Below are 15,701 nucleotides of genomic sequence, written 5' to 3'. Positions count from 1 at the left end.
TAACATAAATAAGACAAGACAGTGTGTTCGGAGGCCTTTTTTTTTGGAGGTTGGTGTACAGAGCATGGCTTGTCATGCACCACAAAGGAAATCAATCTTGTTTTACTCTGCTGGTACACCAAGCTCGGCCGCACTCACCGCATTGTTTAGTACCATCTGGAAGGACTCTACAGAATCTACTTGCTCCACTGGAAAGAGATGGCTTCAAAAGAAAGGAAGGTTAGCGACATAAACAGAAAGAAAAAGACACTGTGAGCAGACTGGGCAAAGAAGATTCGCCTAGCGGAACAAATTGGCAGTGCCATAAAGCTTTGGGCAAACTGCTGAGAGACGACATCCTCCAGACAGCCCTGCATGCATCGCAATACCCACTGCACTGGAAAGATTCCCTTTACTTTTCTATTCCTAAAAAAACTCTTCCTATTAAAAGCTCACTGGCCTGTGCTATACATCTTAGCTCTTGTCGTCAATTCCTGCCAAAAGCCTCGACTTGTGTGGGAGTTGCTTTAAGAGCCAATCTGTAGCTCACACTTTCTAAAAAGCGAGAAACCTCCTCCCTCATCTCGCACTGTAGAAGAAAAGTCCTGAAATAATGGACCAGAGCAATAGTTACATGCTAATAATTAGCATGTTCAGACTATTGACAGTGAGCTTGCTAATAGTAGCAATTACTGCCTCGCTGTTTCATAGCTGCTTTTTGATTAAAAGAAAGAAATAATAAAGATCAGAATGAAAGCCGCTGTTTGCCAGCCCACTCAGAGGGAATTGGGGTGTGGATGGAAGTGTCAAAGGATAAAATAAAGCACTTTTGCCTCCCTCCTCTGAACAAAGTGCAAAATAGTTCAACCAAAAATTGTTCAGCAAGACAGAAAACCCTAAGGTTCTCTCAGATTGTGCAGCATTATATAACATGGTCTATCTTGCACATATTCAAGGCAATTCATTCATTTATTCATCTTCAGTAAGCACTTACCATGGTCATAGACAGGATATATGGTCAAGCTAGAACATGACCTATCCTGAGAACATGATTTGTCCATGCACCATGCACACACTCATTCAAACCTAGGGGTGTTACTTAGAGTCACCAATCCACCTACTGGCATGTTTTTGGAAGGTGGGAGGAAACCCAATCAGAGATGAGAAGAGCTCCACACAGCAACCTGAGCTCAGGATTGAACCTGCCACCCTGGAGCTGTGATGCTTACCCACTGTGCTCTATGAAAATTCACACAACTCATTTAGCCTGAATAGTTGCAAAAGTAGAATTGGTTAGTTTGACATAATGGATAACATTACTGCCTCACAGCGCCAGATTCTTCGGTTCAATCCTGAGCTTGGGTTTCTGTCTGTGTGGAGTTGCAAATGTTTTCTTGGTGTCTGAGTGGGTAATATTCAGGGTCCCTGGCTCAAGTGGTTAAGGCTCTGGGTCGTTGACCAGAAGATTGGGGGTTCAAGCCCCAGCACCGCCAAGTTGCCACTGTTGGGCCCTTGAGCAAGGCCCTTAACCCTCTCTGCTCCAGGGATGCTGTATCATGGCTCACCCTATGCTCTGACCCCAACCAAGGATGGGATATGTGAAGAAAGAATTTCACTGTGCTGTAATGTATATGGCTGGTTTCTTATCTAGGGTGTATTCCCATACCCATGATACCATGTTTTGGGACTATAGATCCATTGTGATCCTGGCTTAAAAATTGTGACCTGGTATTAAAATGCTGCTGAAAACGAATGAATCAATGAGCTGTGAATGGGGTTCGTGTTATACCTTTAAAAAAATCCAGTAAAATTACCTCTACCCTCAAATGTGCCCATATTTTATCCAAATTAATATATCCTTAGATGTTGGAAATAGACACAACCACCAACATAACATCAGTCTCCCAGTTAAATTTAATCCTGAACTAAAGCAGAAGAAAGAACAGAGAACCTCCACTGACTACATAATTTATTCTTGGACTATACTTAGTCTGGCCTAGAGCCGCTCCTGCTTAGCCTAAATCGTGTTTGCCACTTCCAGTAGCTGAGCGATGTGAGTCAGATGGAGACGGTAAAGCCTCTGCTGAGCCTCACGGCACTCTGAGCCCCTGCAGTGAGCTGCATGCTGTCAGTGAATAGACGTGCTGATAAAATATGCTCCATGACACAGTTGGTGCTGCTTCTCTCATGGCCCATGGCCTGTCTGAAGCTATTAACATCGCGTGGACACAGAAATGGAACGGGTCTCAATGCTTAGCCTTTGCTTGGCCGAGAATAGCTCCCAATTACAAACTAATCATTTCTCATATAACAGCCCAGAAGCTTGTCAGGAGAATAACAGAGCTTTTCTTTTTTTTCTGTGAAAGCAGCAGGGGGTAAAGTGGAATGATGAGCAAGAAAAAGGAGAAGTCCTAATCCACTTTACACCTGTCAAGAGAAGCTGGTTTGTTACAATATAATTAAGAACGTAAAGAGCATTGACTTCCAGTTTTATTCTATGCCCATTCTCTAGATGATAAAGGTCAAGACTCAGCCGACATTTTATCTTCTTTTAGTGCTGTATTTCAGATTTGTGAGCATACAGATTTCTTTGGTTTCCTTTTTAAAGTTAATTAACAGACTGAATGAGCCAGACTTTCCATATGCATACGTGGCTAAAATTAAAACTGATATCTAAAAGATGGAAAAAATGGAGTGGTGATTAGATGTCAAAGGGCTGTCTGGTGAGTTAATGATTTTTCTTTGGTTTACATTCTGCTGTCAATCTAAGAAATCTTTGATATTGCAAAACACAGATGAACTTGGTGGTTTGAGGTCCTGCAGTATATTACCACCTATTAAAGCACTAAGTTGTAATGACTTTATTTTTCTTTATTCTTTAGAAAGTCGTGGTTCTGTCTCAATCCTGGGGTCAGGAGCTATTCTCTGATTAGCTAATTTAATCCCTGCACCTCAGGTTCTGATTAATTTTCACCATTTTACAGCACAGTTAATTAAATGCCTCTTTACTTTTCCCATCTCCCAATTTTAATTCAGTGGCGGAATGCCAGGGAGGGAGGCTAATAAGCTTGACAATAGAAAGGAATGGACTGACGTTTCTAGCTTTAATAGAAGAGGTCAGATGTGCTAAATATAGCTGCACTTATACTGTCCTTCTTACAATCAAACCTTCCAAAATTCTCTGCTTGACCTCTGTGTCATGAAAAATTCATTCGGAGTGCTAATAAAGTTCATTAGCCTGGCAACAGTTTTCCCTTCCGAAGACGGTCTCATGGTGAAGGTTATGATGAAAGCCTTGCCTCTAATTATATTAGTGGTTTTGTGGAAATAAAGGGTGGGAGAATTAATGAAATTTGAGAGGCAGGTAAAAAGAAAGGGCTTTGATGGCATGTGGGTGGGTATGAGAACAGAAAAGGACACAAAATGAAATTACCCTGAGGTAGAGAAACTAAAAAAAAAAAATTAAAAATCATGCCCTCAAAAAAGCTGGCCTATAATCAGGGAAGAGTTATATTTGGACATCGATCATCTGATCTTACTACAAAACCAATAAACTGGTCTTACCTATTATAGCCTGCAACATAGTACCTGATAATTCAAGAGTGATTATATCTCCTATAATATGTTCCAGGAGAGTTTACAGCTCCTATAGGTATCATATGACTGATAATGCCTCCTCTAATAGCTATAAAGCTAGGTATACTTTCGAGATTAGCATTAGCCAATGCAGTTAGCCACTGATGTTTGCTGTGTTTGATAGACACTGAGTTTTTGTACTACAAAGCTCATTTGGCGTGCTGCTCACAATAAAGCCTCTAATCTCGAAAACATCTCTTTGCTAATGTGAAACTACTCTCCTGTGTTCAGGAACGAACTACAAGCACCAGACTTATTGCAGCTTATTTGCTGATCTCCTGTACTTCAATTAGCGCTCATACCCAATCCCTTCGGCTATGCTGAGTGTGAGGGAAAAGTGAGAGAGAAGCATGAGGGATCACTGAACATTCATGGAAAGGCTTTTTAAAGCACAAGTGTCAGAAATCTAATCCCTAACACACACACACACGCTCAGTATAGATCTCATTCACATCATTTATCCTAATTATGTTGCATTTTAGAGAGTCAATAGTTTCTGGATTTAAATCTCCTCGATCAGGAAACCTCTACAGGATATGACATCATTCTTTTTTAAAATCCCATGAATGAAAAGTACAGCTTTCAGTCTTATGCAGCAATGTTCAATAGACCTGAAACTTTAACAAATCTCGATTAGGATTTGATTAGAGATTTTATTTATTTATTTATTTATTTATTTATTTATTTATTTATTTATTTATTTATTTATTACATATGTTCATTTGCTGCTATACCCCCGCCCCACCCCCACCCCCCACCCCCTTTTAGGAATTGACTGTATTCTGTGAAGATCTGCTTTGAACATTACATATTTAAGGATGTTAAATGCACATACATGTGCTATAATGTCACAGAATTTGATAGCCAGTTAGCTACCAGGATTTATGCTGACAGGGTTTCTAAAATTATTATTATTATTAGAGACAGAGCTAAGGGCTCAAAGACATTCCCACAAGTCTACAGACAGACACAGCTCTATTATCCTCCATATTAGCCTCCATTACTCAGACTAAGCATTCACATCTTAATTGAGTGCATTGCATTTTAATGTTATGAAGAGAGATATTAGGAGTTTGGACGGCTTCCATCCGTCACCACGCAGAAGGTCTCTCTATACCAGCACTGCTGCCAGGCACAGGAAGCCATCTGATTAGCGACACCACCGCTAACGACCGCATGCAGCTGCATGATGGGTAAACTGCCACTTCTTCGTCCCAGCCAGATCGATGCCATTTATCTCCCATCCAGAAAAAAAGCCAATAATAGGATGAGAGGGAGGCCCTAAAGGGCGGGCTTGCATTGCTCATTTATATGGAAATGGCGAGGAGGTGGTGATTAGAGGCTGGAGGGCACAGATCTCTACCTGAATTTTTTTCTGGGTCAGAACTGGGGTGCTGAATGGCAGGAAATATCATGCTATTGGGATCATTTGCTGTAGGCAATGTACAGGTCTTGGAGAGCTGTGACTGGTTGGACTGGACTGGATACAAAGCATACACAGGTATTCACTGTGTGACAGTCTGTGAATTTTCAACAATATATATTTTCTACAAACCAGAGACTTTCCCCAGTTGAATCTTTGCTGACTGATTCAGTCAGTTCTCTTCTTCTGATGAACATCATTTCATACAAGCTTTTAATTAGGTCATTTAAACATTTTGTCTGCTCTCGTTTGGACAGAGTGTGTAAGAGCAATAGCTTTTTTTGAGGATGATGTGACAGCTCAGAAGCATCATGAATATTTTAAGACTCTGTATTTAAATCAATTAAACTGATTAGGTTAGGGCATGCAAGTGCCCAATGACTTGATCAAAACCTGACATTCACTGTGAGAGGAAATCAGACAGACATCTTTAGGCAGAAGGACAGTTTTCACCATTGCACTTATACTGCTACCTTACACATGAACTTTGCAGGCAGACACCAAGACAAGGTCAAACAGTAGCCAAAATAAACTAATCTCAGTGATGATTCACTAAAATCTATAGTCAGTTTGGGACAAAACCCGATTGTTAGTCATTTCTGGCTATTCTCCACAATTCAGCAACAGTGACAACTGATACATTTTCCCAGACTGCTACACATATAAACACTAATTTATAAGATAGAGCCTGGACAACTCCAGGTGGTAGAAATATTAAAAGTGGCTATACAGCTGAATGGATCTGAATTCTGGTAGAAGACCAGTGCTCAGCCATATCTGGCCATCTGTTTGTTTTGTTGACACATTTAGCAGCCGCGAGCTGGATTTCCTGGGATTTCTCTCCAATCACATGAAGCTGAGGGCTATATTGAAGGTTAACAGATGGCATGAGTGATCACAGACGTGGCGCAAGAGGCCATTTGACAGAAAGCTTTAGTAAAAAAACCTCGAAAGGAACTAAACACAAGCAGCAAGATGTCTTTCACAGAAATAAAAATACATGTTATTGATATGTAGATGATTGATGGCATTCAATGTTTTGAACTTTCCTGGTCATAGCGTGAGTTTAAGGTGCGATATCTCGATTAGAGACTCCTGGGCAGAGCTAAATCTGTACTCACCTTAGAGTACATGGCTCCATTTAGCACCTCCCCATTTCTAATCCAGATGATGGACGCGGCAGGCTTGGCATTGTCAGCGTGACACGTCAGGTTGAGTGGATCTCCAGCTCTCAGACTCACCACAGGGCCTCCATCAATAACTGGGTTATCTGGTGGAACTGCAGAATGGGATAAAGAAAGAAGATCACACATGTCAGTGAGTGGCAGAGCTCTGGTGGATATCCATCTGCTCAACTGAATTCAAGTCAACAGTGTACCAACAAAATGCTACTCATGTTAAAAAAAACTACAAATAAATAAATAAATAAATAAAACACAGCTTGGCATCTTACTAAAAAAGTCCTAAAGATGTTCTTCCGCATGTTGGAAAATCTAGTCTTTGTTGCAAATTCTCACACTGGAGACTCATTCCATAAACGTTAAATAAACTTCTCTGTAACAGTACAATGTTTATTTATTATTATTATTATTATTATTATTATTATTATTATTATTATTATTATTATTATTATTTTATTAATAATTATTATTATTATTATTATTATTATTATTAGTAGTAGTAGTAGTAGTAGTAGTAGTAGTAGTAGTTAATCTTTGTGGAGCATCCCTGGAATTTGTTGTTACTACATAAATGAAAGAATATTAATACACACTCTTCAATATAAACCTATAATTTGCAGGTGTTTCTCCTACTGTCTGAGGTTCTGGTATAGAAATAAACTAATTCCCTTAGACCAATCAGACTCAAGAATTCTAAAGTGGTTTTGATATAATGGTAAGTAACACACAGAATGAATCCTTATCCTCACTTTCATTATTATTATTATTCTACTATTATCATTATTATTATTATATTATATTATATTATATTATATTATATTATATTATATTATATTATATTATATTATATTATATTATATTATATTATATTATATTATATTATTCGCCTGACTTTCATATATAAGTAAAAAATGAAACTCAAAATTGACGTTTTTTATGGAAACAACAACAAAATTAGAAGATATTGAAAGTATATGTGTATTCTATATGTGTATCGTTAATCAAAACCATAATCATTTATCAAATACATTTACATTGTGACTGCCTCTCACATACAATCAACTGTGTCTGTGGGGGTTTCATCAAGATGGCCCATACAGGAGATGGGTGTGGGCCAGGTGAGGGCCCAGAGAGGAGATCCCTACAAGGACATCCCTACATGGGAGGTCCTTACAGTTCTGTATTCTTGTATAAAGATCTGCCTCACAGACTGATATTTGGGTTAAAACAAAGTACAGTTATAGTACCTTCAATAAATTCTTCTCCCCATAAGAAAAAGCTTACTTATTTTATGTATTAGAGAAATCTAATACATTGGTGAGCCACCCAAACCACTGCTCAGCCAAATACAGCAAAATCTAACAATATTTACATTTAATATTTACTGCCTCTCTCTACCACAGATCAACAATTAGGATTATATCATTCTGCACTTCAGCTTCTCATCATATCTTCTGTCCAATCAAATGCTCTCTAGAATCTGAAGTGTCCCGCCCTCAACATTATAAAAATTACCTTGCTGAAGTTGTTGATTGAGAGACATGTGTCTTTGGTTGTTCCAACTCTTAGAACTTTTTATTTGCATTTTATTCAAGTTTAGGTTAAGAAGAAAATGGCTTGAATTTATTCACTTTGAAGAAAAGGTAAAGGAGGTAGAGAAAAATCCTCCACAAGTGAATCCAGTGCATTGCTCACATCCATGGTACTAACTGTTAAGTACAGTTTAGCCTGGGTTGTGAAGAAAGGTAAACACTATTGGCTATTAAAAAGATGAGGAGCCACTTTATATGTCCTATATGTCACTTTATATTAAAATAAAATAAAGTAAAATAAGATTAAAAAAAATCTCGTTCTTGAGATGGGTTAATAGTTCTTAGCTTCCATAAAGGGGTGATCAATGGAATCCTTTCTGATGGGGAAACATCCTGCTGTAGGATTTCACATAGACTCTAAGTGTTTCCACTGAGTCTGTGCAACTTAGGCTTATAGATTAAAGCTATTATCTAAGAGTGTGTTGCTGGCAGTGAGTAATGCTAATCTATTTTGACGTATTAGTGAGATATAATTTAATTGAGAAAACAGTCACAAAAACTGTATTTAAGTTTTAATTCTGAATTATATGTGATGGATTTTATCATTTTAGTCAGAAATCTCAATGGCCCACTTGTGTAGAAACCAGATTTTTGTTTAAAAACTCAATTCTGGGCTGTTTTGGGGAGTTTATTTCTATTTTTCTGAGGAAATAAATTCTCATCTTTCATATTGTGTCGATAATATTGTGGGATTGAAACAATAAATATGGATTGGAAGCTCTCAAAGATAGGATGATGAGTTTATCTGTGGAAACTGATGAACTGTGCATTATCTCTCTATTTCTCTCTCTCTCTGTCTCTTTCCATTTCTTGTCTCCCCATTTCGTAAGTGAACAAGTTTGTGTTAAAGAATATGGCTGAATAGTATCCTTTCTCCCAATATTGACAAATCAATAATAGGGTTTTTCCCTTGCAGAAAGCCAGCACTAATGTATGATTTGCAGTATATATTATTCAGAATGAACAGATTCTCTTGTGAAGTGGAACAAATACGGATATGAATTTGTTTATTTGAAAGAATGAATGATGTTCACAGGGCATCTGATTGAGACAAATTGTGTATGATGACTAAGATTCTGTGGACTTCAGATGAGCCAAAGTTTATTATTATTATTAGTAGTAGTAGTAGAATTTTTTTTATTTTTTTATTATATTTATTTTCAATATTTATTTTTTATATTTATTTTTTTTTTTTTACATTCACTTGTTCATATATGAAGCCTGTGAAACAAAGATAGATGCATTTACAGATTTCACTCAGTCATCCTTAGTAAGGGCCTGGTCAGGGTTGAGATGGTTTACATAGAGGCTAATAGTTCATTTATATTTTGGGAAATAGAAACAAATAAATTTGTCGCAGAGGAGTGCAAACGGTATATATAACAATAACATTTTAACAGTGTAAGCTGAACTCGAATTGTGAACTCAAGTCATGTATCTGAGAACGAGGAAGTCAGAGCCAGAATTTCTCATGCTCACAGTTTAGGCATTTCTACCTTTAAGTTGTTTTTAGTACTCATAGAGTCCATACTGCAGTTTAAGCCAACAATTAAAATCTGGATACAGATATGATCATATGAAGTGGTGCACAAATACAGATAGCAACACTGTTACTCACACATGTCAGTATGCAGAAATAGGCATACCTTGTGTATTATATAGAGAAATAGTATAAAGCTGAGAAAAATTCCAAATGTGCTCTTGGGTCATGATGACTTAAAATGATCAGTTCACATACATAAAGGTATAAACGTGTGGCATGTGTATATAACATAAAACACTTGAGTCATAGACGTCAATGAGTAAACAGGTGAATGGAAAGACCGTTGCTAAAAACACATCTGTGATCCGACAACACAGGGCTGCCATGCTGAGGCCTGAGAGCGTCTGAACTTAATGAGAGCAGGTGTTATTTGTATATACGATTAGATGGATGGGAAATGGAATGGAATGCAGCAGAGTGTGTAATAGTAGCGAAGGGTGGAATAAAGTGAAAGGAGTTTGACGGGCCGGAAAAGGAAACCAGCAGGAGAGAGCAGGCATGTGAGTGTTGTTAAGACTTACAGACTTCATGAATGGTACTAATTACATACTCTCTGTTTCATTGAGACACTCCCACGTGGCCTCCACATGTACATATACACACACACACTGATGCTGTACCCATTAAAGAGCCTATATGGAGCAGAAGGAAATCCAGATGCAAAATGCAGGTGGAAACAGACCGCTAAAAAGATAGACAGAGAAAGAGAGATGGTTTTTAATGGGACATAATATACGCTGTTGATTCACTGATTTGAAGTGTGCGCCCAGCCAACACAATCTGCTCAAGTGTGATCAGGACCCTCTTTAAAGAAGCTTCGGCTGATTCTGAATGCAACAGCATGCATTTTATTCGAAAAAGTCCTGCTCTTGAGGTTTAAATCTCTTTAAAGATCTTGCTGAGCTTCTGAAGCAGTAAAGACCAAGCTGAGCACTTTGCTCATGTAAGGCTATCCTATTGTCTGTCCTGAGGAACTTTAGAAAATCTTGAAAAAAAAAAAAACCCACCAACAGCAACAGCTCAGTCTTTGTGTTAATTTATAGCTGCCCATTTTTGTCAAAAAAGAAGACATACAAATAATTTATTGCTGATATTATCCTGAGAATTTAGTCCCATCCCTAATAGGACTTAAAAGTGCAAGCCTAATCAGAGACACAGTACTAAATGGCCATTAAATACTTCTGTCTGCTATTAAATCATGTGGGATTCATTGTGTGGAATGATCCAACTCTGGGCTGTTTAAAACAATTTCAATTTCTGGAAAGGGCTTTGCATTATTATTATCAATACATCATGATGTATTATTCGATTTCCACCCTGTTGCACTCACTCCCATTGTTATGAAGTGCTTTGAGAAGCTGGTTCTAAGTCACCTCATAGCATGTCTGTAAAACTGTATTTTAATACAGTTGTCCCTAGTAAACTGATCACTAAGCTCAGTGACCTGGGTATCTGTACATCCATATGCAGCTGGATTATGGACTTTTTAACAAACCGACCTCAGTCTGTAATCACATATCCTCAATCCTCATCCTGAACACCGGTGTCCCACAAGGCTGTGTGCTGAGCCCACTGCTCTACTCCCTGTTCACCCATGACTGTGTTCCGCAACATAACTCCAACGTCTTCATCAAGAATGCAGATGATACCACAGTTGTGGGCCGAATTGGCAACAACGATGAATCGGCCTACAGGGAGGAGATCCAAAGCCTGTCAGCATGGTGTTCCATGAACAACCTCACCCTCAATGCCACAAAGACCAAAGAGCTCATCGTGGACTTCTGGAAATCTAACAGCAGCAGACACTCCCCTATCTACATCAACGGGTCTGAAGTAGAGCGTGTCTCCAGCTTTAAGTTCCTGGGTGTCCACATCTCTGAGGATCTGTCCTGGCATCTGAACACCTCAACTCTGGTTCAGAAGGCACAACAGCGTCTTTACTTCCTAAGGAGAAAGTTCACCTATCCCCCAAGATCCTGACCAACTTTTACCACTGCATCATTGAGAGCATCTTGATGAGCTCCATCGCAGTGTGGCATGGCAGCGCCACGGTGTGTGAAAAGAAATCACTGCAAATGGTGGTGAAAACTGCCCAATGCATCATCGGCACCCAACTACCTGCCACTGAGTCTCTTCACCACAGTAGATGTCTGCGCAGAGCACACAAAATCATCAAGGACTCCTCCCACCTGAGTCATAAACTGTTCAACCTCCTTCCATCCAGGAGGAGATACAGGTCCATCCGTACCAGAACCAGCAGGCTTAGGGCCAGTTTTTTTCCCTCAACCATAAATCTGCTGAACTCTACACTGCACCGCTAGGACACTCATGTCTTACTACACACATCACTTTATAGTTCTGCTCCACCCTGTACATTCTGTTAATATAATATTTTTCACTGTTATACATTGTTATATACATTCTCTCTCTGGTATAATATAATATTTTCTCACTGTGTAATATAATTAATTGTACATATTGTCCATTTCATAGATACACCTAGTTTTTCTTATCTATCTGTCTATCTATTTATATACATTTATCTATACTTTATTTATACATACCATATACTATCTGTATATTCACTGTTATATTATCTGTTATTGTTGTACATACAATGTACATAATGCACACGTTTTAGCACAATTATAATTACACCTGTCACTTTATCTGCTGTAAATACTACCTGCACATACTTTTCTATACACACTCTGGCATAGCCTTATTTATTTATCGATGTACATATTTACATATTTATCTGCACTTGTTCATTTGCACAATTTCTACTATCTATCTATCTATCTATCTATCTATCTATCTATCTATCTATCTATCTATCTATCTATCTATCTATCTATCTATCTATCTATCTATCTATCTATCTATCTATCCCATAAAAGCAATTGACCAGCTGATAAGAGATTATATCATGTTACGCATTATATTCAGGATTAATAGTGTGTTTAAAAACATTTTTGACAAGCCATCTTTGCCACTTGTACACCTTCTTCCACTAGAAAGTTGGAAGCTCTAGGAAAGATGACAGACTGGGAAATGACATGTCTGCTCCAGTTACTCAGAGAAATCCCACTTAATTTAGTTACCTGAGCTCATACAAGAAGTTCTGACACGTCTAATTATGTTACTCGTGTCATGTATCATCAAATGCAGACCTTCAACCTTATACACAAAACTCATTAGTTTATCCTCAGTAATTACTTTATCCTGATTAAGATTAGAAAGACTAGCTGTGACATTAGCCATCACAAGGATATGTAAAACTATATTCTCAACTGAATTAAACTATCGTGTTTTCTCCCAATATTTAGATATAACATAAATCAATTAATCAATTCAATGGTGCATATAAGAAGGTTATCACACAGAAACGTTTCAGACACAGATGCTCTGAATGATGTCATGACTTTCATTTTCTGACTTTGGCAATGTAGTGTGATGGCACAGTGCCAGAGGTGCTCTCACAGCTCCATGGTCCCCAGTCTGATCCTAAGCTTGGGCTAGTGTCTGTAGGCAGTTTTGCTCAGTACCCTGTAATGGGCCTGTATCCTATCCGGGGTATAGTCCAGTAGTCTACTGCCCAGTGCTCCTGGAATAAGCTCTAGATTTGTGACCCTGCTTAAATTGATTCCTGAAAATGAAGATGAAGCAATCATCTGAAGTCACTGGGCTAAAGATTTCAACCTTAATGCTGCAGCTTTATTGTCTTAATTTGACATAAACATGATAACTGAGACATTTGAGATATTTCAAAGGGCCATACATATTTACTAGATCTGGCCTAGCTCACATTTTCAGAGATGCAAAAAATTTTGAGTTTAAGCCTTCCACACTGGCAGAGACAGTGACCTTCAAACTTTTTTCTGCATGCCAGAACAGACTATGCTGTCCATTCCTGGTTGAATGGTGGCGATCATTAAAAGAGCGAGGTGTTATTTCAGGCCTTTTGCAGAAAAGCCTTGTCAGCCTTCTCCCTTCTTTCTGCTTCCCCTTCCAGGCACCATCACTCTGACAGGCACACAAAGGCCAAGACCTTAACCACACAAGCCATCATCATTATGGTCCTGTTTGCAAACTCGGCAGCCACTAATGGCTCCAAATTAGCACTTTACCGTGGCCTCTTGATAGATTTCTCATGAGCCGGTCAGCAGAACCGATTGATCGGCCCTCTTTAATTACCAACCAGCTGCCTGCAATCCTTCCTCTTCCTCCACTAAGCTTTCTGAAAGCTTATCAATCCTCTCTTGCCTCTCTCTTCCTCTTTCTCTGTCTTTTTGTAATTGGAAAACTCTTTCTTCTAGAGGTATGGCTGCAGGGATTTTTTTTTCTTGGAATGAGGGAGGGTTTGCTTAGGACAGAACAACTGACAGATTCATATTTTAGATGGGAAACTAATTGAAAGTTCAAGTTACGCCTGTAACTTGTCTGTTCTTGAACGTCCTGCCAATTCAAATACATAATTTAGTGGAGTTGAATATTTAAGTGCCTATTAGATAACCTGATTTGAAGTCTATGGTATGATAAATGCTGCGCAAGCTAGTTTTACGTACTTCAAGCGACTATTACAGAAGTGAATACTGGAGAAATGCAAGAAGGTATTCATGAGGGTTTCATTAACTTATTCCCACTCGGTAGATACGAGGTGGAACTGGAGTTCATTAAAAAAGTGCAAGAGTGTAATAAAACTGCAGGCGAAAAAAAAGTGTGACAAATCAAAGTTGTGTGGTCCTCCAATTCGGCGATGGGAATTTCAATAGTGCACTCTAAAAAATGGGCACTAAACTGTACCTTTCCTTGTCACTAGGGTGGCAACCTCATCTTTTGTACCTTTAATATGTCTTTTTACTGGAAACATGGATATAAAGAAAAGCTTTAAAGGTACACTATATGCATCTTTCTATATAAAGATACTGAAAGGTACAAAAATTATATGCTTGGGAGTACCAACTCTTTGTCAAGGAATGGTATACTTTTTTTCTGAGAGAGAAAGAAGTGAGGGAAGGAGTTGAATAGAAAGGTTTAGAAACAAACTTGAGGCTGGATGTGTGAAGCATTCACTTTTAGTAGATAATTAAATAAAACTATAAATTAAAGTGAACGCAAATGGATTTGTAATTAAACAAAGTGAGTAAAAAATTGGCCCAATCAAACAGCCTTCCTGAAAGCCTTCAAGCTTTGAGCATCCTCAATTACCTGTGGGACTAAGATCTTAATACACACACATACACACAGATGGAGGGGGAGAGAAAGAGAGAGAGAGAGAGCAAGGGAGAGAGACAACGAGAGAGATGCCCTGTGTGATCCCACAGTAATTTCACTGCAATTACACTTAAAAAGAAAATCCACTCTGGCCTTTCCAACACCTACTTTCAGCCTGAAATATCAGCAGTGAGTTTGAGTAACAGGGCAGTGACATGGTCTTTCATCCCATAGCCTGGAGTTTGAGAGTGGTGCAGAGGCTAATTTGGAGGACAATGGAAGAGAACATTAGTAGAAATGGAATTGAGAAATGGAGGAATGCAGTGAAGCAAGCCTAGCGATGCTGCCATGTCTGGAACAACAATGCAGCCATCTGTTTCACCAACAGTTCCCATCGCCTGCATGCTGAGCCTCTATGGCCTGTGATAGAGAGGTCGGGGATTGACTGGTGGTGCCACAGGGAAGGGGGTTGAAATGAATCCCTTAAACTTTAAGGACCTGTCAAAGGATCCCAATCCTAAAATTCATAACTGTGTACCTTTTCTATTACTTATACTGTATTCATTCATCTCTGTCAGTACTTTATTCTGGTCAGGGTAGCAGTGGATCCAGAGTCTATCCTGGGAGCACATTGCAGGAATACACATTGGATGGGACGTCGACTATCACAGGGTGCTATTCGTACACATTCACATCAAGAAGCAATATAGAACTGGCAAGCCACCTCACTGTCATGATTTTAGACTGTGATAGATAGACTGGAGACTGATGGTGGAACTTTAGTGGTGGGACTTATAGGACTTGTTGAAGGGTACAGACTTGCATTCCTCATTTCTCCATTCACCCCAGTAAGCATTTTATCCTAGCCATAGTTGTGGTGGATCTGAAGCTCATCCCAAGAATGCTGGGAGTGAGGAAAGGAGCACATTGTAGATGGGACAGCACCTACTGCAGGGCACTATGCACATGTACACATTTAGAGTAGCCCAACCACTTACTAGCATTTATTAGGAGACCCGAGAAAGCTCAGGAACATGGGGTATACTTGTGCAGACAGGCCTAGAACATGGCCAAGCTAAGATTTGAACCAGGGACTTTGGACCTGTGAAACAGCAACACTATCCATGGTA

The 15,701-nt window shown here is 38.9% G+C and overlaps 1 protein-coding gene across 7 annotated transcripts in view; it reads right to left on the bottom strand.

Annotated features, from left to right (window-relative positions):
• kirrel3b (kirre like nephrin family adhesion molecule 3b) overlaps positions 1-15,701 on the bottom strand; it is a 211,833-nt gene that overhangs the window by 45,934 nt on the left and 150,198 nt on the right. For all 7 annotated transcript variants that reach the window (XM_058388201.1, XM_058388205.1, XM_058388203.1 and 4 more), the window contains exon 4: positions 6,160-6,317. In XM_058388201.1, the coding sequence (XP_058244184.1) occupies positions 6,160-6,317 (158 nt within the window). The remainder of the gene's footprint in view (positions 1-6,159; positions 6,318-15,701) is intronic.

Source organism: Hemibagrus wyckioides, linkage group LG04 (genome assembly GCF_019097595.1).
Source record: "Hemibagrus wyckioides isolate EC202008001 linkage group LG04, SWU_Hwy_1.0, whole genome shotgun sequence".
NCBI classification, from domain to species: Eukaryota; Metazoa; Chordata; class Actinopteri; order Siluriformes; family Bagridae; genus Hemibagrus; species Hemibagrus wyckioides.
Note: the sequence above shows the minus strand (reverse complement) of the source record. Positions and strands in the feature narration are given on the sequence as shown.